The 26,811-nt window shown below is 41.1% G+C and overlaps 1 protein-coding gene across 3 annotated transcripts in view; it reads right to left on the reverse strand.

The window, feature by feature from the left end:
• The window catches only part of BTBD9 (BTB domain containing 9), a 424,705-nt gene that overhangs the window by 70,372 nt on the left and 327,522 nt on the right, over nucleotides 1–26,811 (reverse strand). For all 3 annotated transcript variants that reach the window (XM_007458166.1, XM_007458168.1, XM_007458167.1), the window contains one exon: nucleotides 7,005–7,112. In XM_007458166.1, the coding sequence (XP_007458228.1) occupies nucleotides 7,005–7,112 (108 nt within the window). The remainder of the gene's footprint in view (nucleotides 1–7,004; nucleotides 7,113–26,811) is intronic.

Consider the following 26,811-nt stretch of genomic DNA (forward strand, 5'->3'; position numbering starts at 1 on the left):
ATGTACAGTAGTTATTCCTGCTGGCATGCAAGTGACACAGCTCAGGTGAGTGTATAGACTTACTCTGGGCAGGTGTGGGCCTCTCTGGTCTAGAAGCCTTATATTTCAAATTGAAAATAATATCTCTTGTAATAGTTCCATAAACACAGATCCCAGAACTTTCATGAGGGACATGTCTAGTCACAAGTCATCACACTCAGGAAACCCAAAGCTATGACTTCCAACCAGATATTAAAAGTCCTCCTAGCCAGATGCAACTGACCAATCAGGGGTGATTTTTATCATAAGCAATGTTGCCTAATAACCCAGCTGACATTCCATTTCGATCAGATTTTCAGGGGAAGAGATCTAGAAAGGTAACTGGGCCAAAGGACAATATCTCCTGCAAAGGAAAAAGGGTTTTATTACCCCTTTACTCAAATTCTACAAAAAGATCACAGCTGTAGAGTAGGCCTAGGAAGCAGTCTGTTCAAAAATTAACCAATGATGGGATGTAAACTGCTTCAGCCACTGTGGAAAACAGTATGGAGTTTTCTCAAAAAACTAAAGATAGAACTACCATATGACACAGCAATTCCACTCCTGGGTATATATCCGAAAAAAACAAAGCCACTAATTCGAAATGATACATGCACCCCAATGTTCATAGCAGCATTATTTATAATTGCCAAGATATGGAAGCAACCTAAGTGTCCATCAACAGAAGAATGATAAAGAAGCTGTGATACACACACACACACACACACACACACACACACACACTGGAGTACTACTCAGCCATAAAAAGGATGAAATCTTGCCATTTGCAACAATATGGATGGACTTGGAGGATATTATGCTAAGTGAAATAAGTCAGACAGAGAAAGACAAATACCGTAAGATATCACTTATATGTGGAATCTAAAAAATACAACAAACTAGTGAAAGAAAAAAAAAGACTCAAAGATATAGAGAAGAGGGACTTCCCTGGTGGTGCAGTGGTTAAGAATCCTCCTGCCAGTACAGGGGACACGGGTTTGATCCCTGGTCTGGGAAGATCCCACATGCTGTGGAGCAACTAAGCCCATGCGCCACAACTACTGAAGCCTGCACACTCCAGGGCTGTGTACTGCAACTACTGAAGCCCGCGCACCTAGAGCCTGTGCTCTGCAACAAGAGAAGCCACCTCAGTGAGAAGCCCGTGCACTGCAACAGAATAGCCCCCACTCACCACAACTACAGAAAGCCCGTGTGTAGCAATGAAGACCCAACGCAGCCAAAAAATAAAAAAAAAATTTTTAAATAATAATAAAGAAAAAAGATACAGAGAACTAACTAGTCATTACCAGTTGGGAGGGGAGGAGGGACCATATAGGGGTAGGGAACTAAGAGGTACAAACTATTATGTGTAAGATAAGCTGCAAGGATATACTGTACAACACAGGGAATATAGCCAATATTTTATAACTACAAATAGAGTATAACCTTTAGAAACTGTGAATCACTATATTGTACACCTGTAACTTATGTAATATTGTACATCAACTATACGTCAATTTAAAAAAAGGGGGAAAAAATTAACCAGCGAACGAAAGTATGCTTCAGAACTTCTGTAACAGGAAAAAGAGGCAAAATTAGGAACTCCAGGAAGACAAAAAGCTGGCTAATATGAAGCTAGTTATTTATCATTTGTGGAATACTTCTGAGCACTTGTAAGAAAATTGAATCTGTGATCTGAACACAGTACAATTCTTCCAAGAGGGGCACAAGTTCAGTGACGTTGAACAGCATTTCCCTCACTACAGAGCCAATGAATTACTAGATCTGTAGGGAGCAATGTTTATATAATCATAATATTATAATGAGTTCTTAGTGGTTTTCCCTTTTCAGGATCAGTTTATACCCAACACACGGAAGATTTAAATAAATCAAAAAAACAAAAAATAATATCATAAATCTTCACCATGTCAATGAGGTGGGACAGCTAACAGATGAGGAGAGACAGAGGGAAATGTAGGGGTGGTAATTTCTTCACTAACATAGTAGGGAGTCAAGATACACTATCCACAATTGATGGATCAAAAAATAGAGGTTTAAATACATTGTTTAATTTTAAAAGGTAAGTAATAGTAGAACTAAAAAGAAAAACATAACTAACAAAAAATGAGGAGTGGTTAAGTGAGCTAAATTCCTCATTTATTTTTATACCAAGGAGTTAGTGAAGTTGATAAATAGATATAAAAATATTATTTATAATTGAGAAGTTATAAAAACTAAAAAAAGTCAAAAGTAGTTACTTCTGAGGAATGAAACAGAAGATGGGAGGGTAAAAATTTACTTTTCACTTATATCTTTTTGGACTGTTGAAAATAACTTTCCATGGGCATGTTTTACATTTATAATAAAAAAAGAAAAACTGATGGTAGTATTTTACTGTACTGATACAGATTTAGGGTTCAGCAATTTAGAAGACAGTAGAGAAAAGGAATCAACGATTAAAAAGTGAAATAAGGGACTTCCCTGGTGGCGCAGTGGTTAAGAATCCACCTGCCAATGTAGGGGACACGGGTTCGAGCCCTGGTCCGGAAGATCCCACATGCTGCGGAGCAACTAAGCCCGTGCGCCACAACTACTGAGCCTGCGCTCTAGAGCCTGCAAGCCACAACTACTGAGCCCACATGCCACAGTTACTGAAGCCTGCATGCCTAGAGCCCGTGTTCCACAACAAGAGAAGCCACCGCAATGAGAAGCCTGTGCACTGCAATGAAGAGTAGCCCCCGCTTGCCGCAACTACAGAAAGCCTGCGCACAGCAACAAAGACCCAACGCAGCTAAAAATAAATAATTTATTTTCTAAAAAAGGTGAAATAAGGTTAAAAGGTACAGGAATAGATTATGTGAAAAAAGAGAACAAAAAGTAATTTTATAAAATCAGCTGATACATTTGTGAAAACATACATAAACCTTGAGGGCATTATGCTAAGTGAAGTAACTCAGACAGAGAAAGACAAATATTGTATGATCTCACTTATATGTGAAATCTAAACAAACAAACTTATAGAAACAGAACAGACTGATGGTTGCCAGGCGCTGGGGGGACGGGGTGAGGGAAATAGGAGAAGGTGGTTAAAAGGTACAAACCTCCTATTATAAGATAAATATGTTCTGGGGATATAATGTACAGCATGGTGACTATAGTTAACAGTACATTTGTATATTTCAAAGTTACAAAGAGAGTAGATCTTAAAAGTTCTCACCATAAGAAATAAAATTATAACTAGGTGAGGTGATGGATGGTAAACTTGTGATCATTTTGCAATATGTACATATACCAAATCATTGTGTTGCACAGTCTAACCTTATACAATGTTATATATCAATTACATCTCAATAAGCTGGGAAAACCCCCAAATCAGTCAATATAAAAACAGGATTATGTATGATAGAAAATGAGCCTTTATCCTGAAAGCTCCAACTGTAGCAGGCCAAAAAAGGAAACTATCCCAACCCAGGAGCAGGAATTTATAGGAAGACATTGGAGAATCTCACTTCCTAGGTCTTTTTCAGAGGACAGCAAAAATCTGTCCTTTGATTTCTTGACTAGATAGAATGTTATCAAGAGGCAGGGCTATTGATTTCTAATGGTCCTATAGAATTTCATTTATAACATGACTTGCATACTTTACTTCACTAAAAAACAGACTACAGGGCTTCCCTGGTAGCGCAGTGGTTGAGAGTCCGCCTGCCAGTGCAGGGGACACGGGTTCGTGCCCCGGTCCGGGAAGATCCCACATGCCGCGGAGCAGCTGGGCCCGTGACCCATGGCCACTGGGCCTGCGCGTCCGGAGCCTGTGCTCTGCAATGGGAGAGGTCACAACAGTGAGAGGCCCACGTAACGTGAAAAAAAAAAAAAAACAGGCTACAATACTTGAAGCTAATAGGATCCTCTCTTGAGGACTGCTCTGGAGTACATTAGTTCAAAAGAAAAGGCTTTCTTCTTTTATCATCTACATATCTTCCATAAGATGTTACAGGAAAGCCTGAACGAACTTGTTGGCCAACCAATACATCTTCTAAGAACTAACTCAAAAATGGGAGGCACAATAGATTCAGGTTATGTCTATAAACATTAAATCATAACCTTTGGCTCCATTGATTCCTAGAGGATTAATAGGCACTCGCCTTCTTGCTACTACTCTTGTTCTTCTAATATATTATTTATTAATTTGTAAAACACTTACTGCTATAGTACCTAAGTGCTAACATACAAGGTTAAAAACACTTTTATTATTCAAACCCACCAACTAATGCAAACAAAAATTTAAAAAGAGAAAAAATAAGATGCTGATGACTTAATGCAAGGCTACTGGGAGAGGATCTAATGAGTGAATGGGTTTTTGAATCAAGAAAAACCCATTTAAATAAATATAAAATCACTATGATATGTACCTTGTCAGTCGTTAGTCAACCAGGTCTTGTTGAAAACCCAAATGTGTAACACCTTCAACAGGGGGACATAAAAGAGATGAGGAATCCAATTTATAACTCATAAAATGACAGAAGAGATGGGTGACGGTAACCAGTGAGATGTGTAAAAGATGAGGAAGAGAGGGTCTGGTTTGTGAGCTGTATACCCAATAAGCAATGACTCTGGAAAGATAAATGGGTGGTTGTTCATGGGCCTTGAAGGCCTTCCTAGTGTATAAAAAGGGTTCTGGGAGCTTGGAAATAAGTGAATCACTTCATTTCCCAGTTTTCATCATCCACCTTGGTTTAGCAATGCTTTGGGTTCTAGGAGGGAATGTGGTACTGGAGAAAGAGCCCTTCATTCTCTCTTTTACAAAATGAGGACAATATCCCACACAAGGTGTTTTGTATTCAGGACAGAATAAGATAAAATACATGCAGGTAAAGGAATACTAGTAACTAAATAATTGTTAGTTTTCTTCTGGTATGGTAGAGATGGCTACAAGATCTGCAATCCACTGAGAAGTGGCTGCCCAGCCAGGAGCTGACTACGTTTCCTAGTCCTACTAGCATCTAGTGTGGCAATTGACTAGTCCTCCCCAGTGGAATGCAAGTGGAAGTGATGTTTACTATACCCAGGCCAAGGCTGTTCAGATCCAGGTTTACCTTCTCTCTGCTCTCTTCCCATCTATAAGCTAGATGCAAATGATGCTGATGAGGCCCTAGATGATGGCAGAACCACAAGAAGGAAGACACCTGGGTTCCTCAATCATCTGTGAAGAGCCACTTGACAACCAGGAATACTCATGACTGAGAAGTACAGTATCGTGTTAAGCCACTGACATACTGAAGCCATTATTTGTTACAGCAGCAAATGTTACCCTAACCAATACAAACATGCTGTAAAATTACTATAATAATAATGGTGAGGATGTCAGACACTGCATCAAACAAGCCATCATTAATGCTATTATGAAATCTTGCAAAGATGTTCAACATCATTAGCCATCAGGAAAATGAAAATCAAAACCACTATGAGATGCTACTTCACTCCCACTAGGACGGCTCTGAACAAAAAGATAGACAATAACAAGTACTGGCAAGAAGGTGGTTAAATTGAAACCTTGTTATACTGCTGGTAGGAATGCAAAACGGTACAGCTGTTGTGGACAAGTTTGGCAGTTCCTCAAAAACTTAAACATAGAGTTACTATAAGACCCAACAATTCCACTCATAGGTATATATACAAGAGAACTGGAAACATATGTTCACACAAAAACTTGTACAGGAATGTTCATAGCAGCAATACTCATAATAGCCAAAAAGTAGAAACAATTCAAATGTTCATCAGCTGATAAATGGATAAACAAAATGTGCTATATATATTCCTATATTATGGAATACTATTCAGTCATAAAAAGGAAATGAAGTACTGATACATGCTATAACATGAATGAACCCTGAAAACATTATACTAAGTGAAAGGAGGCTGGAGCAAAAGATCATATACTATATGATTCCATTTATATGAAATGTCCAGAATACTTAAATCCATAGTGACAGAAAGCAGATTACTGGGTGCTGGGGCTGTGGGCTCTGGAGGGAAATGGGGAGACTGCTAATGGGCAGGAGGTTTCTTTTTGGGGTGGTGAAAATGTTTTGGAACAGTAGATAGTCATGATGATGGCACAACTCTGAACATACTAAAACCCACTAAATTGTACAGTTTAAAAGGGTGAATTCTATGGTATGGGAATCATATCTCAATTAAAATAAAAAAAAGAAATCTCAGCTATTTGCTTTATCTTGCCTCCCACAGCATCTGGCTCTACACAAAAAGGCACTGAGTCCTTTTCAGGCAATGACTGGGAAAAGGTATGAGGGAACCTTCTAGGATGCTGCAGATGTGCTCATTTCAATCTGAGTGGTGATTACATTCATTCTTAGCATGATTCTAAGCTGGTCAGAACTCAGAATCCTTCTGCCTGGCTTCCCCCCTAACCAGGTAAGGTCAAACAGAGCCCCAATGCCATATGCATGAAACGTTTCTGTTTCCCACAGGAGACCTAAGATACAAACTTTCCTTAGTTTAGGTAACAGTGTAACTAACATGGAGATGAAATAAATATTTAAAGGTAACCCTGAAAATGATATGAGGGTGGGGAATAGGTGAGAGTCTCAGAATACTACTAAAGTGTGTATTGCATCAGCAAAAATCACTAAGGAAGAAAAAAGTCCCGAAGGGGTAGTATGGGATGTTGGGGGAGGACCTAAGAGAGGATTGCATGTGAAAAGTATCTTTCTTTTCCCTGCTTAGATACATGCCATTTTTAAAAGTTAAGTTAAAACCACAAAATAAGAAATGCTTCTTTGGTCATATAAAGTAAATTCTCATCCAAGTACTTAATAGTCAAAACTGAAGTAAAGGATCATCAGAATATTTTAACCTCCAAATAAGAATATAATTTGGTGACCCCATGAATCTTCATTGGAACCTTCTGAATCCAGTGGAAAGACTGTCTTTTAAAGTGGCATAAATTCCTGAAGGATGTAACTTACTTGCAGGTGACTTTAGTTCTGTCGGCTACCATGGTCCACTGCTGCTGGTTGGTGGAAACCTCGATGTAGTAGCTATAGCTCCGATCGTCACAATCCCACAGTAATAACCTGAACAGGAGGAAAACATAAGAATGCTGTGAATGATCCACCCGGCTCTTTCCTTAGGCTGTGTGTGTGAGGGGATCTATGTCTACTCTAGCCTTCTAACCTGTCTTCTTTGCCCACACACTTCCAGGACTAAAGAAAGAAAATGAATCCCCAACGAAAGCATGCTGGGAGAAGGTGGAGTCAGCCTGCAGTGAGAGGCTTGTTTCTTTAAAAATTTATTTCACAAGTCACCCAACCCCAGGCAGCCTCTGTCCCCCAAGTGGCAAAGATCTTCTGACTGGCTTATCAGGGAGATGTCACCAAATCCTCCTTCCTGATTCTTCCAGCTCTCATCTCTTTGGCTGGGCTGAACAAAGGTAACACCCTTGAGACCACTGTTCATGGGGAAATCTGTGCTTTCTAATCAGTATTCTAAGTGGTAGTTACTAGTATGCCCCAATGACCTTAAACATGTTTCAGGTTCCTTCTCATTCTGACCAGACATTCTGCATAGCTTTCGTAAGACTGCCTGATTGGGAGATACAGGCAAACATATATTCGTCAGTAAAACTTTTTATTTCTTAGAAATTGATTATATTGGTCCTGTTCTTCTTATCCCCCTTTTCAGCTCACATAAGAAGTAAAGTATTGACTATGTGATTTTATTTACTTGAAGCTCAAAAGAGACAAGATTTATCTATGGTGACAGGAGTCAGAATGGTAGTTACCTCTTGGGGAGGGAATGATTGGGAAAGGGTGAGGGAACCTTCTAGGATGCTGGAAATGGGCTAATTTTGATCTAGTGGAGGTTACATGGGTATATACATGTGTAAATATTCATCAAGCTATTCACAAAAGGTTTGTGCACTGTATGTGTGTCATTCCTGAATTTTAAAACTAGAATAAAAAAAGAATCTAAATATTATAATACGGGAGCAGACCACAGTCCAGCCTTTTGCTTCTGACAGTGCCACTGTGGTGAGAGATCATTGTTTTCTATAATTTCAGCCTCAAAAGTCCTTCCCATACAAGATATCTATCTTATTGCTTTACAGTTGGGCATGCACATTTGTTTCCTCCACCAGCTAGAACAGAGTGAGCTCCCTGAAGACAGTGTCTATGTCTTATTGGTTTTTCCACACGCAGGACTTGGCACAGACTCTCACACAGAGCCTACACTCAATGAATATTTGCTGAGCGAATATCAGTATATCATTTGTAACAATAACAACAATGATCATTATTATTATAATGGCCAACATTTCTTTAATGCTTACCATGTACCAGGCCCTATGCTAAATGCTCTATGTAACTTATTAAATCTTTTCAAAAGTCCTCTTAGCAAGCATTATTATTCTCATCAAATTATATATGGTGAAAGTGAGGCTTAAAGCTGTTAAGTAATTTATCTAAACTCAGTGAGGGTTCCAACCTGGTGTCCTGACCAAAGCCCCTTTCTGTACTCTTCTGTCAAATGTTTCCTTTACTCCCAGGTTATGTATCTGGGTCATAGTTTACAACCTATAACCTATCACTCTACAAAAGTAGTTTGTATTATTTCTCCTTAATCCTGCAATTACAATCAATGACAGTCCTTTGCACAAGTTCAGTTTAGTGTCACCTCTAAAGCTATTACTAAGGACTAGAAATGCCACTGTGTTCCGCTTTCCCCTTAGTTCCTTATTTTCAATTGTAATTTTGTTTGCTATCAATGATAGTACACACTACTTAATAGGCTAGAATTTATCTTTTAAGTAGAGAAAACTGTTAAAAGGTTTTGGAAAGCATAAACATATGTGTAATACTGTACATGCTACTGATTCTCTTGAACTCACCTAAGTATTTAATCTCTCAAAGTACTCTGAATCAATCAGATAGGAATCCACCCTATTGTTTTTAGTGTCCAATAATTCTACTTTTAGATTATACCAGTGTGCGTGATAAGAAAGTGAATCATTTCCCTCATTAGTCATTTCCTCAAATATTACTCTAGTTTCTCAGCACTTTTATGCAGTTAGCCTATATTAATTTATACTTAGTAACTTTTAAAAATGTAATTTTTGCTTCTATGTTTGGCTCTCAGAATGAATATAAACCTTTTAGAAAGATCATTGATCTGTTTTTTTTTGTTTTTTTGTGTGGTACACGGGCCTCTCGCTGTTGTGGCCTCTCCCGTTGCAGAGCACAGGCTCCGGACACACAGGCTCAGCGGCCATGGCTCACGGGCCCAGCCGCTCCACAGCATGTGGGATCTTCCCGGACCGGGGCACGAGCCCGTGTCCCCTGCATCAGCAGGCGGACTCTCAACCACTGCACCACCAGGGAAGCCCGATCTCTCTGTTTTTAAAAAAATTCTACTCCAAACATGCGGGCTCTGTTTATAGCATATGTTCCATATATGTTCTGGGCTGAAATCATTCATAACTCTGCCAGAGTAGATTAAAACCAGGAAAAAAAACTTCAAAATAATTAACCATTCTCTTTATTGAACAGCCCTGGTAACAGGCTTTTTGGGAGATGACGTTGAGGCTGTTTCCCAATGGAATTTTGGATTATTTATGGAGAGCCAGGTTTATCATAATCCATATCCTTCTGGATAATCATGAGTTAGTGCTTCTACCAGTGTATCCAAATGAAAATAATCAGTCCCTTTTGGGATAAAATCTAACCAGATCTTGAAATATTTCATGGAAAAATATTTTTCATGGAAAAATATTTCGTGGAAGAAGTTACAGTAACTTATTCTATAAAGTCCTCCAATTTCTTTCAAGGTAAAATGAAGATCACCTGTAATTCCAGTAATTTTGTAAACACATACACGTGGTGCAAATTGCTTCTTTGCTTAATGACCTATTATGAATATCTTTTTTTGCATCATCAAATATTCTTCCTCATCATATGTACTGGTTTCATAGAATTTCACTGTGTGGATGTCCCATAATTTACTTAGTCTCTTATTGTTGGACATTTAGGTAGCTGATAATATTGCACTGTTATGAAACCTCTGTTATGAGCATTCTTAAGCTAAATCTATGGTTATTGCCTTTGAAAGTCGCTAGAAGTGAAACTCCTGGAGCAGGGCTTATGAGGCCTTGATATGTATTATAGAACAGCTGCACACCTGTCCCCTCACCTGCAATGACAGTCTGCACCAATTTATACACACACTACCAGCAGTGTATAAAAACACCTGTTCTGTGCATCATCACCAATATTGTATATTATCTTTAAAAATACTGCCAATTTGATAGATGAAATATCTCTCATTATTTTAATTTGTAGTTTTTTACTTATCATTGAACTTGAACATTTTACCCATTTTCTACTTATATTTATCCTTTTGTTAATGACTTACAAGATGCCCTTTAAGGATATTAATCCACTGCCTATCAGTTTGCATGCTGAAGATACTAATTTTTATTAGCCTACTCTATCAATCTTTACCTCAATAATTTCTCCTGGCCTAAATTCTTTTTGCTGAACAGCAGCCAAGTGCACATACCAGTTGAGACATCTCTTTATTCCTCTATTAAGAGTCCTTGGGGGCTGGAAATTCGGGGTCAGGGTGACTCCTAAGTGGAAAAGGGACACTGATGGATCTCAGGTTGTCAAGCAAGGGCTCAGACTCACCTACACATAGGAGTTTTTAAGAGAGATTCTTTTCTTTAAATTGAATGAAAGATTCTTCAAATTCTATAGTGCTCTACAATTTTCAAAAATTTCACACACATGATTTCATATAATCCCATAATAACCATTTTTTAAATCCTCTACCCCTATATTGCCCCTCCCCCTCCCCTTCCCCCCAGGGATTCTGATTTATGTGCTAGGATGCATATTTGCTTGGAATGTAGGCTTAGCCAGGAATGAAAACCCCTCTGTTGATTCAACTGAAAAAAAAGCAAGCACAGCTTAAGGACACTAAAGGAAAAATTGGCTCAATCTCTTTTTTGCCCATGGAGAGAAATTTTGTTCTAATAAGGCACAACTGTAAAGCCCACCAATTCCCTTCACTTCTTTCCCTGCCAGCAAAGTCTGTTCCCCTATCTTTGCACCTGCAACAACACAGCAATATTTCCGATTTGTAATCTGCCAGATCTGCCCGGTGAGCTGGCCCAGGACAGACACACTCCCTCTGACGTTAATTGAGAGTAGCCCCTTAAACATATCGGACATCCCCCCACCCACACATCAGAAGCCATTTTCAAAGGGGCTGAATAAAGGAAGCTGCAAGCCAAGATCTATTGATGCAGATCAAATGTGTTTAGCTGTGGCCACAAACCCCTCCACCTATAATGAGCACTGCATGAAATGCCTGGTGATATTAAATACCGTCTCCTCCATCTTCCTTAATCTCATTGTGGAATTTCCCTGAAAAGCAGTGAAGAGCTGGGCTTTTTTAAATTGATTAGCAGATGTGATTTTGCTTACATCTTCCATAAGTGCTCTGGCTGGCTGCATACCATTGATTACTGGGGTTCAGTTTACAGCAACTAATTGCTCTCCTTGCTGGTGTTTTGATACAAAATTCAATAGCGAATATGTTTTCAAAACTCTTGTCTTTGTGACTTGAGTCAGAAGCGACTTGAGGCAAACCCAGTGGACTGAGTTTTCCCTTTTTTAAAATAATTGCTCTCTCATCAGTCTGTGAAGAAAGTTTCCAAATTATAGCATTCTAATTGGAAAGTCTGCATTATGCATGTGATGACAAACTATGCTGTGCTGAATGGCATTTTTTTCATACTTTTCTTAAGGGATTAATTCTGTGCCAGATTGTGAACAATGGTTGAGGTTTAACACTTGAGATCAACAGCTTCTCCACTGAATTGGTGTCTTTTAGATCAGCAGCAAGTGTCTGTTTTGCCTGCTTCTAACTGTCCATGGTTCGTGGGAGACTCCACTGGAAGACCAGGGGTCAAGGCTGCTGCTCTTGCTGAGTTTTCCCATTTGGGTGAAAACAGACAACTAAGGGAAGATCAACTGCCAAGATATTAGTCATAAAATAATAATTTATCATAAAATCCATTTCCAATCTCTCAAAGTCAAAGCTACTTCTGACCTCAAAAATTTGCACAGACTATTCTTTGTTAAAAATCTTCAGAAATTAAGTTCTTCATAAATAATTATCTTCCATTCAACAAATATTTATTGAGCATTGACTAAGTGACATTTGGCAAGTCACTCTTCTAGTTCCAACATTTTGTAATTTTCTGCAACAGCCTATGCAGTACAGGGTTTTGGGGTTTGGGGGGGGCATATCTGTCCTTTACATAGTAACTCCTCTTTATTTCTCTCTCTCTCTATCTATTTATTGGCCATGCCGTGCAGCATGCACGGGATCTTAGTTCCTGAACCTGTTCCCCCTGCAGTGGAAGCACAGAGTCTTAACCACTGGACCGCCAGGGAAGTCCCAGTAACTCCTGTCTTTGAGAACTATTTCTGGTCCAACCTTGAGGTATATGTAGGGCGTTCCTGAGCTCTGTAGACCCAGTTGCATTACAGGAAGACATATGACCCCTGGTGGGCCAATCAGATTTCATATCAAAAACTTAGAATTATGTAAGATTTTAGCATAATTGGCTCTGTTCACTTAAAATGATGATAAAAATGTAGACATTCTGGAGTGACCCTCTTTCATCAGAAGCTCAAAGAAGTAAAGAAAGTCATTTGCGGTGAGAAGCAAGAAGACAGATGGTATGGCCCAGGGAGGGCTGTCTGGGTCCCTCGCAGGATTCCAACATCTGATTTTAGTCCCTATGGGAGCCACCAGAGTTCCTGCCCTAGTGTTCCATGAGAAATTTCCCAATCACTTTAATAAACTCACCATTTAGGACTTAAGCCATCTTTACTTGGTTTCTGCAGCTTGGAAATAAAAGGGCCTAAGATAAGCTCCTAGCAGAGTGCACGAAAAGAGCAGACATTCTGATGATGAGGATGACAATGATGATGGGATGGCTACGAGACCAGAGAGACTAAGCGGTGAAGAACAGGGGTAGTGAGGAGCCTCACTCTGGACAGCAACCTTTTCATTCAAACATGAAGGAGATCCTTTGTTGAAGCCAAGAGTGCAAGGACTGCAGTGTGGGGTGAAAAGGCAAAACAGGTTTTGGAATAGGCTCTGTGAGGCTGGCCGAGCTGCAGGGAGGGGCCTTTCGAAGATGGAGCAATCAGCGTGGGTTGTAACTCTCTTCCGCAGTGGCACCGAGGGAACGGGAGGGAAGAAAGCAGGATCAACAGTGACAAGGAAGAGACAGTGCAGGATCAGGGAAGTGAAGGGTAGTTAAGAGTATTTACCACTTCAGGCTGCTGAGGAGTTAAGTGGGGTCAGAGGGGGCTGACTACCTTTCAGAATAGGGAGGGACTGGAGGTCATGACGCAAAAGAGCGGATGTGATGGACATGAAGGTGAGGGAGAAAGGTAAGAAGTTCTGGTCACTAGGGGAAATTTCAGTGCTTTCACCTCATTCAGAAGAGTACAGTTCTCACTCTTCTGAATGAGGAGCAGAAAGACAAACATCATGTTAGAGGCTCTGTTTTAATCTCTGCTATTGGGAGGCAGGAGGGAGCCTGTAATAGCTGCCAGAAGTTAGTACAGTTTCAGAGGAACAACTTTACTGGTGAGAAACTGGGATTTTCCCACAGATGAGAGGGATCCTATTGTCAGCTGTCACAGCGTTCAATTATGTAGCTTCCTCCTCAGGTGGGGAGCGAGGTCAAGCTGAGAAGAGCTGCTGGAGGCCACAGGCCCAAAATGAGATTCTCAGCGGGAGACTGGAACTGAGAGCCAGCGCTTTAACAAAGCGTGTGGAGCGGACCAGGTAGCTGCCCTGCAGATTCCAGACATGGGAACTCCTGAGGAGCAGCCACCACGGGGGCCCTGCCTCTAAGTGGGCCACAACCTCTCAGGGCAAAGGGGACATCAGGAGAAGAAGAAAACACAGACTGCTCGACAGATGGAAGGGGAACTTGGGAAATACGTTAGTCAGAGTACATCAGAGAGTCCACGTACTGTCTGACGTTGTTTAATCTCTCATATATCTTAGAGAGTGACTTCTCTAAGAGAGGAAGAAATAATGACACTGGCTAAATAATCTTCTTTTGCAGCTGGCAAGGGAAAAAGGTAAGCGCAAGCTCTCGGCTTTCTGGCATATGCAGCTTCTGTGTTTAGTCACTGAAGCCCCAGGATGAGGAAAGGTGAGGCTATGTGTACACGCGGGCTCCACCGCATAGGCTAGTTCACTGAGAAAGGGGGGGATAAAAGGAGGGGCCTTCCTCCCATCAAATCTTATGTTCTGTACAGTATAATTCAGGTGAGTTATCTGAAAGTGGAGAAATGCCAATGGAGAATATACCTGCAGGATACGGCTACATGGAAAGCTGGATGGGATACAACTTTGAGACAATACAAAACTACCAACTTTTAACAGCTAATTGAGGCCATCATTTCACTCCTTGAAGGGATTAAGTTTTTAATTTCAAGTTTTAGGTGATGACATAAAAGGTAACAGCATACTACCAAACAACATGGCTGCAGCTGCAATATTCAGAAAACACTGAGTGTGGAAAGAATGGTGAAGAGCTAATCATAATCTCACCTCACATTCACACAGACCTCAACGGTTTCAAAATGTTTTTGCATACATTATCACATTTGGAAAAAAAACAATTTATAATCAGCACATTTCCTGCTTTCAATGCAAATCTATTTTTCTAAGTTACTTGGTTAATTCCTTTACATGAGCTAAACATTGAATAATCTGTAAAAAAGATTGCTTGGGCAATCACTTGGCAAACCCTTTATTAATAAGTAAGTTTTGGCCTAGGCTTAGATTTCATCCTACACAGTCCAATTTGATGAAAATTCTTTCATTTTATGTTTTCAGTGTGGATATATGAGAAAATTTTGTCCAGGCCAAACAGCCCTTGAGAAGAAAAGCAGTTTTCTTCTATTTTCCAAGGTGACTCTTTTCAATACAGCCCCTTCCTTAAGTGGCAAGTTGGCATCAAAAATACTGGGAACCATTTCAAATGGTCTCGTTATATTTTAAAAGACCATTACAGATCTCTTCAGCAGTGGCAGACCTCTTCGGCAGTGGCACGCTAAGCAGGTATGCGGCCTTTACAGATCTCTCCCTGTGTTTAAATTTCGCGTCATCAGTTCCCCTCTCCGAAGCAAGGCTAGCTTCCTTGATCTCAGCAGCATCCTCAATCTCAGCAGCTTCCTCATCATGACGTGTATACAGTCAGTGAGCTTGGCCCGATTTGGCTCAACAGTAGGATCGGAAAAGGATGTGTAAGAGGTAGAAATGGAGAGGTCCTGCCCAGACCACAGGGCTTAGCTCCCTAGGGACCAAGTCCACCTCCATTTCAGCTTCATTTGCTATTAGGGGCTGTTGTGATTTTAAAAGGTCAGAATCAGTTTCTTCCGTTAACAGCTGAAGGCAGTATGCATTTATGTGAGCTTTCCCTTCCCCTGTCCACAATTCTATGAAATTATCAGGAGAGTGAGAAGGGACAGGCATGTTAAATAGCTCCGAACTCATTCATCTATCAGTTGAGTGGTAGGGGTTTTCCTTCTTGGATCTTTACTTACACCTCTGACCCTTGTAGAACAAGTGGCCCCAGTGTGGCAGGGGAGCAAAGTCACCTGGTTCCAGGTTCCCAGCGTAACACCACCCAATCCCCACCCCACACCCCCTTCAGCTTGCAGGACCAAGTCCAGTCAGGACCATGCATGGCTTGTCGTCCCCAGCGCAGTGCCTTACAGATCATAAGCTCTACTGGTTTGAACTGAAGGAGATGTGGGGACAGGACAGGAGATGATGATGGAAAGGAGACAGAACTAGAGGTAAATCACCCTTCTCACATGGTGAGCTAGCAGCACAGCATCTTTTTTTTTTAATTTAAAAAAATTTTTTTATTTATGTATTTTTTGCAGTACGCGGGCCTCTCACCGTTGTGGCCTCTCCCGCCGCGGAGCACAGGCTTCAGACGCGCAGGCTCAGCGGCATGGCTCACGGGCCCAGCCGCTCCGTGGCATGCGGGATCCTCCCAGACCGGGGCACAAACCTGTGTCCCCTGCATCGGCAGGCGGACTCTCAACCACTGTGCCACCAGGGAAGCCCCAGCACAGCATCTTTTAAGGCTCTACAGCCTGAGTTATATTTCAATCCGAACACACCCCCAGCCAGTCCTCTACCTCCACACCCTTCTGGAGAGTCTCAGTGAAGAGATAATTTATGAAATGTACCAACTCTGACTACTATTTCATTTCTTTTTTTTTTTTGCGGTACGTGGGCCTCTCACTGTTGTGGCCTCTCCCGTTGCGGAGCGCAGGCTCAGGGGCCATGGCTCACGGGCCCAGCTGCTCTGTGACATGTGGGATTTTCCCAGACCGGGGCACGAACCCGCGTCCCCTGCATCGGCAGGCGGACTCTCAACCACTGTGCCACCAGGGAAGCCCCTACTATATCATTTCTTGAGCTCCTTCTCCTGCCCCTTCTCTGACCACTTGCAAATATGTGCCCACATGCACACAGCCTATGGAGCACCAAGAAGCAGAGCCAAAGGGGAATTTAATAAGCTCCACAGTGCCTTTTCAGTCCCTTGGGTCAGGTTTTCATAGGAATCCGTATCTGGGAGAACTCGCACTTTAGCTCAGGCAGATCTCAGTATTCTCTCAACCTGGTGATAAAGGGAGAGAATGGAAGGGCAAAACAAGGTGGGAAGGCTAGACTCCGAATACTATAGGCAAGAGAACATTCCAGCAGGGATGAACTACAAGGCAAAACTCTTCCTATTCGGTCATGTAATCTCTTTATTTTTGTTCTCACCAAATCTCTTCTCTGGTCTCTCTGAACACTGCCAGTACTATCTTCCCACAACTCTCTCTTTCTTACCAGCCTGACCTTTTCACCTTTTCACCCAAATCAGATCTGGGTTTCAACCTTTGCTCCAGCTTCGAATCACCTTCTTTTCCCCACAGGGCACCCTCTACAAAGTTCTGAGCTCTTTCTGAAAATGATTTTAAAACACTTGCCCATCCAGTCTAAACCCCCGTGCTCCTTCCACAGTACCGCCTGTGCTGGCCCTGGCTCATTCCTCCTTCAGGTCCTCTCTCCACTAAGTGGCTGCTTTCCTCCTGTTGCATTCCCAAGTCTCGTATTTATCCCGTTAGGTCCTGCAAGAAATGCTTTCCTGAGCTCTCCCTCATATTTACCCGGCCTAAATTTCTACCCTTCAAATCCCTTCTCTAATGAACTTCCCTCATGAAAGTCTTCTGTGAAGGCTTTCACATGAAAACAACTACACCCTAAAACAGAAAAATAAAACTATAATAAGTTGCAAGTGCTATAATAAAATTTAAACACTTAGAGTAAGTAGATTATTCTATTTGAAGTTTGAGGTATCTGACTAATCATAATCCTCCATGTGGTACATGATATACCATTAAAATAAAGACATTAATGAGAATAATATTATAATAATAGCATCTTCTTCACAAATATGTAAAAGTGAGAATCCTAACAATGGTAAGTACTTATAAACAAAAGATAATTAATCAATTTAATAAATAACTGTGTGATAAATCTTTTGAAGAATGGCAAAAAGCAAGAAAAAAAGTGAGATTTTATGTAATTTTTTTATAACGGCTAGAGGGAAAAATAGCTAATTATGTTTTTCAATGGAATTCTTTTGATCACTGGCCACTCAGAACAGTTTTCTTGATCCAGGTCTTCAAAGCTGGGATCATAAGTTTTAATTCAAATGTTTTCAACTGAACATTAATAACTCTAAATTTTCTAACCGCTAAACAGCCATAATTAAATCAAACTGGTGTGGGTTACAGGACCAAAGGCTAAACGGGCAGTTGCCTTTTTTCTTCTGTAATCACCTATGCTATTTCTCCAGAGTGGGAGGCCCAGGCAAAGGCTGTGAATGGGATGGGGTCGTGGTTCTCCCACTTCTGCAGAAGATGTGAGGGTGCAGTTTCTGTCTCATAAATACTCACCAGAATTGCAGAATAGCTTCCCCCTGCCTCCCACGTTTGTTTGGTTGGAGGATCGTCAAACAAGAGAAAAACACTCCCTCTTTGGAATGTATTCTGCATGAGCTGCCTTTTTAGAAATAACCCTCCCAGGTGCTGACATGAATATTCACAAGAGTATGCTGGGCACAGCGGCCAGTCTCCATGCCATGTACACTAATCCTTCAAAATGTATTCCAGGCAAGCTACCAGGGTAAACTCCTATACAGGAACTGGGCTTTCAGGTGATGGATACTGGATGACTGAAAGGAGAAAATCTGAGTGAAGGAGGCAGAGATGAATAAATCACTCATATCCATCTAAGGCCCTGCTGCAGCTAGACTTGCCACTTTGACTCAAGCACAGCATGAGGCTTCATTAGAATACTGTACTCTGAGAATTAAACTGTTTCTTTTGTTCATCTGGCTTATCCTTCCTCATCAAGAAAAACAAACATTTATCTCCCCTGTGCCCCACAGTCCTATCTGTTGGACCCCTTTTTACTTTCTTCTTGCTTGGCTGATAGGACCTATATAGGCATCCCAAGAACACAGTTCTGGTACCACGCAGGCACCCAATGCAGGCATGAGAGCGTACACACACACACACACACACACACACACACACACACACACACACCCCTCACGCCACCCCACTTTACATCACTACCCTGACTCACATTCAGAAAGGTATAGGCAGAAAAGATTAAGAGCCTCACAAACCAGGGAAGGAATCATGCCCAAAGTGGTGAGATCACAGACTTCTCAGGATCCTCCCACTCTGGTACTGAATCCCCAAGATCAACACTGAGATTCATGCTGAGGGGACCTGGCTAAGGCATAAGGGGACTTGGCTAAGGCAGCCGGTCTGAGTCACACATGAAACTGTCATAACTTAACACTCTTCAGACAATCAATGTTTAAGTGTCAGGGGCTGGGAGACATCTCTGGGGGTCATTTCCCAGGAGCTGGTGCTAGAACTGTTCCAGCTGTAAGCACCGTTCGTGCCCTAATAGCTTACGGCATTTAGGAGCTTGGGGGATCCTGGCAAGTCAAAGGAAGAAGGAATATGAGCAAGGAAGAAGAAGACGGTGTAGCTTCAGTGACATTCTAGATCAAGTTATCTCCTCAGCTTATTTGGACCACAAAGGGCTCCACTAACTCTCCTTCAGCCTCTGATGGACACAAGGACATTCCAAGGCAATATGCAGCAGTGGCATCAGATGGGACAAGAGTCCCAACTCTGCTTCTAATTTGCAACCTTATCCTCTCAGATTTATAATCTGTTAAACGGGGTGTGAGGGTAGCGGAAGAGAGGGAGACAGATTCTAACTTGGATGATCTGTGGTTCCTTGTTTCTTTAATTTTTTTTTCTTTTAATTACAAAGTAATACATGATAGATCCTTTGGTACTTCTTATAAAGTATCCATAATAAAAAGGAGTTTACTAAATGCAAAAAACGTAAACTAATATTTTCAAAAATATTCTTTAGTAGCAGAACACCTTTTACAAACAACATCTTAGAAGAATATCAATATCCATAACAGATAAAAGCAGAACTGCTCTACTAAGGTCAGCTTTGGGGCTGAAGCCTCATCTGCCAGACTTCCTACTGTGGCAGCCCCCAAGGCTTATCCCCCATAAAACAGAGAAGGAAAAACCACTGGGTCATGGTGTATATCTTGACCCCAAACTAAATGCTGATATTAATGTTCATATCTTTTAATAACAGGCTTATAAATATTATTATTCACATTTTTTGAAACCATGAACGGCAAATGAGTTCCCTAATTCTTCACTTTTGCCTTTATGGACTAGAGTTCTTAGTGAGGAAAGGAGCTGAATAGATAGAGCATTGGTAAACTATGGCCTGTGGCTGCCTCTTCTTGTAAATAAAGTTTTAATGGAACACAGCCACGTTCTCTCACCAGAGTTGAGCAGTGGTGACAGAGACTATAGCATACAAAGCCTAAAGTTACTATCTGTCCCTTTTTGGAAAAAGTTTGCCAGTGCCAGGAATAGACAGAAAACTAAAGCTCTTCTTACTGAACAGTAAAGATTTATGGCACCAAGGTAAGAAATAAAGATATAGTTTAGGGCTTCCCTGGTGGCGCGGTGGTTGAGAGTCCGCCTGACGATTTAGGGAACACGGGTTTGTGCCCCGGTCCGGGAAGATCCCACATGCCGCAGAGCGGCTGGGCCCGTGAGACATGGCCGCTGAGCCTGCGCGTCTGGGGCCTGTGCTCCGCAACGGGAGAGGCCACAACAGTGAGAGGCCCGCGTACCGCAGGAAAAAAAAAAAAAAAAAAGATATAGTTTAAAGCTGAGCTTAGCCCAGAAATGGCTAAAATCCCTTTATTCTGTTGAAAGTGTTTCAATAGATTTTCATGTAGCAAATTCCACACGGAGTTTTTAGATTCTGCTATAGTCCTAATCCCATCGCTGTTACTGTGACAACTGTACCGATAATTCTTGGCTTGCTTTTCACCCCAAGTTTCTGGTATTTCTGCTAAGAGTAAAAGAAAAGGAAGGAAGGAAGGGAGGGAGAAAAATTCCAATTAAAAATGAAAACCTGAAAACCATTCCCAAACCCTCTCTGTTCCCAGAACTGATGAAGTGCCTAGGCGCTACATTCTCAAACTGAAGATATTTGCAAGCAGAACAGTCACTGACCACCACCCTCCAGATCTCTACAAATAGCATGGAGGCAGCAGGGAAGGGTGAAGAAGTTATAGAGACATTTAAAGTCAATAAGTAATACACACACAAAAGTTATATAGTCAATGATAAGGCAGTTAATATGACAGCAGTAAAACACTAATATCTCAGTTATATGGGAAGATGACACCACAGACTAAACCACACCAATTAGGTAGACAGGGTTGTTTATTGGTCACCAGGAGAAAATGGATTTGCAAGGCTCTATCCCCTTGCTATCTCTCCAGTGCTGTCTAGTGTGATTATAAAAAGCATCTTACAAGAATACCTGACCAGGGCAGTCTATGACCACAAAACAATAAAAACCTTTTGCTGCTTAGTGTTTTAACAAAACTACTTATTTGGAATCTTTAATGAAACCAGTTTTAAATGGATGACTCTATTTCCATGTTCTTCCCAAATAGTCGCTGTGAATTCTCTACTTTTTCCCTGAGTCTAACATATACAGCTAAAATCTCACTATAGTGAACACAATCATGACAAAGCAATTTACCTATTTTACTAAGAACGTTATTATCAACAAGATATTATTTATTGGGTCACTGCCAATTCTCAAACAATTCTCTATAGATAATGCTTTATCTATTTCTAATAGGACTATCATGAGCTTCCTAATAAAGACACTATTTGATTATAGATGTTTATTATTATTTTAAACCTTAGAGAAGAAGTGAATACAGAAAGTGAGATATCAGGAAGAAAATTGACAAGGGTTTGCATTAGACATCGGGGGACAATTAAATGATATATGCCTAAGAGAATCAGGAACAAGATCTATTATCTTAGACTGTAACTACTCCTTCCCACAAGGTTCTTGAGGTAAGTACATGCCAAGGAAAGTCCCAGCAAGTGGGAAGCAAAGGGACACTTTATTGCTAGTAGAATTTTTGACCCAAAACTCTAATCAAAAGGCATAAGCACACCTTTTCCCCAAGTTGGTTATGCCTGAACAGCTTCACCCAAAGCAAGCTAGGAGGCCTGTTCTGTCCCTTTTCCACACCCAAAACTTATTCTTGCTTCTTACCACTACAATTTAAGGAAGGATCAACCCAATACACATTTTAGTACCACCAAAACAGAGTGAGTACAGGAGAGATCATGGTCCCCTGCTGCCTAGCACTGAGCTATCCCTGGGTTGAGGCAGTAATCTTACCCTGGCCACCCTAAAAGATAGAAGAGGAAGTAAGAATGCCCAAGGAGAAGAAAGGATAGGTGTGTTTGTTGTGAGGACAGAAGAGAGGAGAGAGAGAGGTGGGGAGAGGTAGGAACAAAGAAGGACAGGGCCTCTTTCTAGGAGAATTAGTCCTGGCCCATCCCACTTAGGGCCTAGTGGAAGACAAGAGACACAAGAAGTGCTTCCACTGAAATGTGGCCCACTCTTGTTCCTGCAAATTCACGCATCTGATCAGCATCTCTCCCAGAAAGGGACTAAATGCTTTGACCATAACTACCATTTTGGGGAGGAGTGAAATGGGGATCGGGGAAGGCACAAGGAAATGCTGGTAGGAAAAGCAGAAGGTATTTTAATTTTTTCTCCCAAGATCTAGAATTGTGGTGTTGCTACAATCACCTTCCCGCTTATTGTACTTCACGTTTCAGAAGTTCCAGAAACCAGAAATATTCATTGTAATCCTACAAACACCACATTCCAAGACTTAGGAGGAAAAGACTGGAGGTGGTATAACAGTTATTCCCCAATATCCCCTTAGAAAATCAGAGGTCTCTTAATGTATCTTTTCATGCTAGGGCTGTGTTTTAACTCCAGATCTTAAAAACTGAAAATGTGGGGCTTCCCTGGTGGCACATTGGTTGAGAATCTGCCTGCCAATGCAGGGGACACAGGTTCGAGCCCTGGTCTGGGAGGATCCCACATGTCGCAGAGCAACTAGGCCCGTGAGCCACAACTACTGAGACTGCACGTCTGGAGCTTGTGCTCTGCAACAAGAGAGGCCGTGACAGTGAGAGGCCCGCACACCACGATGAAGAGTGGCCCCCGCTCGCCACAACTAGAGAAAGCCCTCGCACAGAAACGAAGACCCAACACAGCCAAAAATAAATAAATAAATAAATAAAAATAAATAAATAAAATTTAAAAAACTGAAAATGTTATTTCCAGCAGGACTTTTGACATAATTTAATCTACCATTTCAAAATAACATGGATAGGGCTTCCCTAGTGGCACAGTGGTTGAGAGTCCACCTGCCGATGCAGGGGACACAGGTTCGTACCCCAGTCCGGGAAGATCCCACATGCCGCGGAGAGGCTGGGCCCGTGAGCTATGGCTGCTGAGCCTGCAGATCCGGAGCCTGTGCTCCACAACGGGAGAGGCCACAGCAGTGAGAGGCCCGCGTACCAAAAAAAAAAAAAAAAAAAAAAAAAAAAAAGCTTCCCTGGTGGCGCAGTGCTTGAGAGTCCGCCTGCCGATGCAGGAGACGCGGGTTCGTGCCCCGTTTCGGGAAGATCCCACATGCCGCGGAGCGGCTGGGCCCGTGAGCCATGGCCACTGAGCCTGCGCGTCCGGAGCCTGTGCTCCGCAAATGGGAGAGGCCACGACAGTGAGAGGCCCGCATAACGCAAGAAAAAAAAAAGAAAGAAAAAAAAAAAAGAGAAAAAAAAAAAGAAAAAAAGAAAAAAAAAGAAAAAAAAAAAAAACATGGATATGCAGTGAAATTTCTGATATTAGAATTTTATATGTACAGAAAAAAAGTCAAGTCCCTATAACCTGGTTAGGTAAACAGGTATTTTGGTTAATCAAATATGTCTGGTTAACAGACTCCATATGGATTGACAATTTTAACAAAAATTCAGAAATGTTTAAAATAAACTTAACTAGAGCAAAACCACACCAAACAAAATTTATTCTCCTTTTGATCAGAGGGTACTTGGGATCTTGCCTGCCTCCCAAATTTTATTAGGTACTTCCACTATCACTCTGCTGGTAAAGCATGAAGATCAGTCACAGTAAATTAAATGCTAGGTAACAATTTGTAACAGAAACTTAAAGTTTTTTTCCAAGAGGTAAATTTCATGAATAAGAGATCAAAGATATATAATCAGTAATGCTTCTCATTCTGGAGCAGAATTACCCAGTAAGCAGATATAGGCGTTTTATTTACAGAAAATTTTTGAAGTTGAGAATAATATAAAATACAATTATTTTATTTACTGTTTTAGATGCATCCAGAAGCTGTGGGCATTAAAAAAAGTAAATGGAAAAAAAACCTACTGAATTATACATTTTATTTATTTTATTTTATTTTATTTATTTATTTATTTATTTTGCGGTACGCGGGCTTCTCACTGTTGTGGCCTCTCTCGTTGCGGAGCACAGCTCCGGACGTGCAGGCTCAGCGGCCATGGCTCACGGGCCCAGCCGCTCCTCGGCATGTGGGATCCTCCTGGACTGGGGCACGAACCCGTGTCCCCTGCATCGGCAGGCGGACTCTCAACCACTGCGCCACCAGGGAAGCCCCTGAATTATACATTTTAAATAGGTAAATTGTACAATATATGGATTATATCTCAATAAAGCTGTTTTTTAAAAAATATACCAAACACATGAAATATGGAGATCTATAAAAATTTCAAAGTAGATGTGAAATGTCAAGCAGGAGGTAGTGTCTGTGGCAGAGTTGTTGACTGGATGAGCCAACTCCTTACCATGACCCTCAGCTTCTTTGCCAGACGTGCTAGGAGTGACTGCATGACATAGTTCTACCTGATAACTAAATGGAAGTTGGCTAGGTGGGGCTTCAAATAAAGCTTTGGCTTTTCCTAATAAAACGGGACAGACTTGACTGGCAGGGCTCTTTACACTTTTACCACTTTGCTCTCCTTCTTCCTGCCTAAATGCAGACGTGGTAGGTAAAGCTGTAGCAGCTGTCCTGTTCTCTGGGGCAAAAATACAAGTAGAAAAGACCAAGAAAATCAAAGAGCTCACTGAATTGCAGAACCAATTCTAGCAGCCACCCACCTGTAGACTTTTTGTTATGTGAGACGGAGACAAACAAACAAAAGCAAAACAAAACCAAAATAGTTTTAAAAACATTTAAAAAGGCTTTCTTGGGAATTCCCTGGTGGTCCAGTGGCTAGGACTCTGCAGTCTCACTGCTGAGGGCACAGGTTCAATCTCTGGTTGGGGAACGAAGATCCCACAAGCCACACGGTGCAACCATAAAATAATAAAAATAAATAAATAAGTAGTCTTTCTTAATCAGGTTCTTTGTTATGTGCAGCTAAATGTAAGCTCCTTTGGAACATATGAGGGCTAGTAATAAAAATGAAATTTTATTTATTTTTAATGTGTCAAGTCTTAGCCATAGCATTTAATGAAAGGTTCTATAATTTATATCCTTAAGAAATGAGAGTGGGTTGAACCAGAAGCTACAATGCCTTCTCTCATTTTCTTTTTAAGGCCGTAAGAGGCTCTGTAGGATTGTGCAACAAACTGGAATCTTTGAAGGAAGAGTTTTAGCACTGGTGGTATCACCACGTTGATGGTAGAGAAAAAGAGAAGGAACTCAAATTATACTGTAGTCTCTTCACATCTTAAATGGAGACAGTGAAGCAGCTAAAACTCCAGAGCTACTGAAAGACATGGCAACTAAAAGGACCATTAAATTGTATGGAAAATCTAAACAGTCTTGACTGGTGTTTGGTTACAGTAAAAGGAGAATGTGGCAAGGGTGGTAATGTCATAATCACTGAGGGACATGGTTTCAGACGTCATAAGTAAAAGGAAGAAAGAGGATCCTTACCATTAGGTCTTAAGGGCACAGGAAAGAAAATACAGGCAGAAGTAAAAGCACACTCTGCATTTATCTATGTAACCAATACTCCTTATACTGAATCTGACACATTGTTGAAAGAGGTAACAAAGCAGAAAAAAAATGATTCCTCAGCGGGAGCTAAGGCCCTGAGTGTCCAGGAAAGTTGCTGAAAGGAGTCCTTGAGGGGTACCAACCAGCCTGTCATCATAATCACTTTTCCTAAGAGAAGGATGCAGAATGGAAGTGGATGGATGGGGAAGAAGCAAGAAGGGGAAGTGGAAGAGTTGTTCTTGTCTCAGTGCTTCTGCTTGTTCTTCACTAAAGATACAAGAATGTTTTGGTCAAGTGCCTCTGTGGTTACCAGGTTACAAAGGGCAAAGTTTAAAGAGAGAGGGAGAGAGGGAGAGGAGAGAGAGACAAGACAGACAGACAGACATCAAGTGCTACCATGATGCACCAAAAGCATCTTAACAAGGTGACAAATTGGGGCTCCTAGGGAAAAAAATCTCTGATTTAAGAGTATCTGAGGATTGAAGGTTTTGAAAGATAGATTACTGGAAGGTTTTGAAAGATAGATTACTGTTTTGGATTAATTCAAGAAGTAATTTCTTAAATGAAGGTGACCCTTCATCAGATGTCAGAATAGCTTCATTTACTTAATACTCAAAAGACAGATTCAAGCAATTTGATGTATTAAATCTGTAGAAATTTTGGTGAATTTGCTGAAAGTCCTATGCTTCTGCTAGCCCTTAAGAGAACAGCCACATTTCTGTGATCCTGTATGGCTAATCTTGGGGGAAGCAGTGTTTGGAACATCTGTCAAAGTAAAACCACAGAAGGAGAAGGTTGATGCTTTCCATTCATTTGATCTTCCAAGGTGAATGATTCCAGTTTTTAAAATGATTATTTAAAGCACTACTGGTAAAGTATTTGTTTCAGAGGGGTATCAAATTAACGATTCTGGATAATTACTAAACATACATTTGTGCATGAAATATTGCGTCAAATGGGGTGATATCCTCTGTAAAAATGTCTTCTTGATGGGTTAATCTTTGAAAACTGAAAGGATTTTTCTTTTCATGTATTCAGCTATATTTCATGATGACTAGTTGTCAACTCCTCTAATCGCTCAAGAGAAATAAATGGTTGACATGTGAGGTAAATCAAACACACACACACTTTTGGGGGGAGCATTTAACCTTTCCTGT

This window comes from Lipotes vexillifer, unplaced genomic scaffold, assembly GCF_000442215.2.
Source record: "Lipotes vexillifer unplaced genomic scaffold, Lipotes_vexillifer_v1.1 scaffold4, whole genome shotgun sequence".
NCBI classification, from domain to species: Eukaryota; Metazoa; Chordata; class Mammalia; order Artiodactyla; family Lipotidae; genus Lipotes; species Lipotes vexillifer.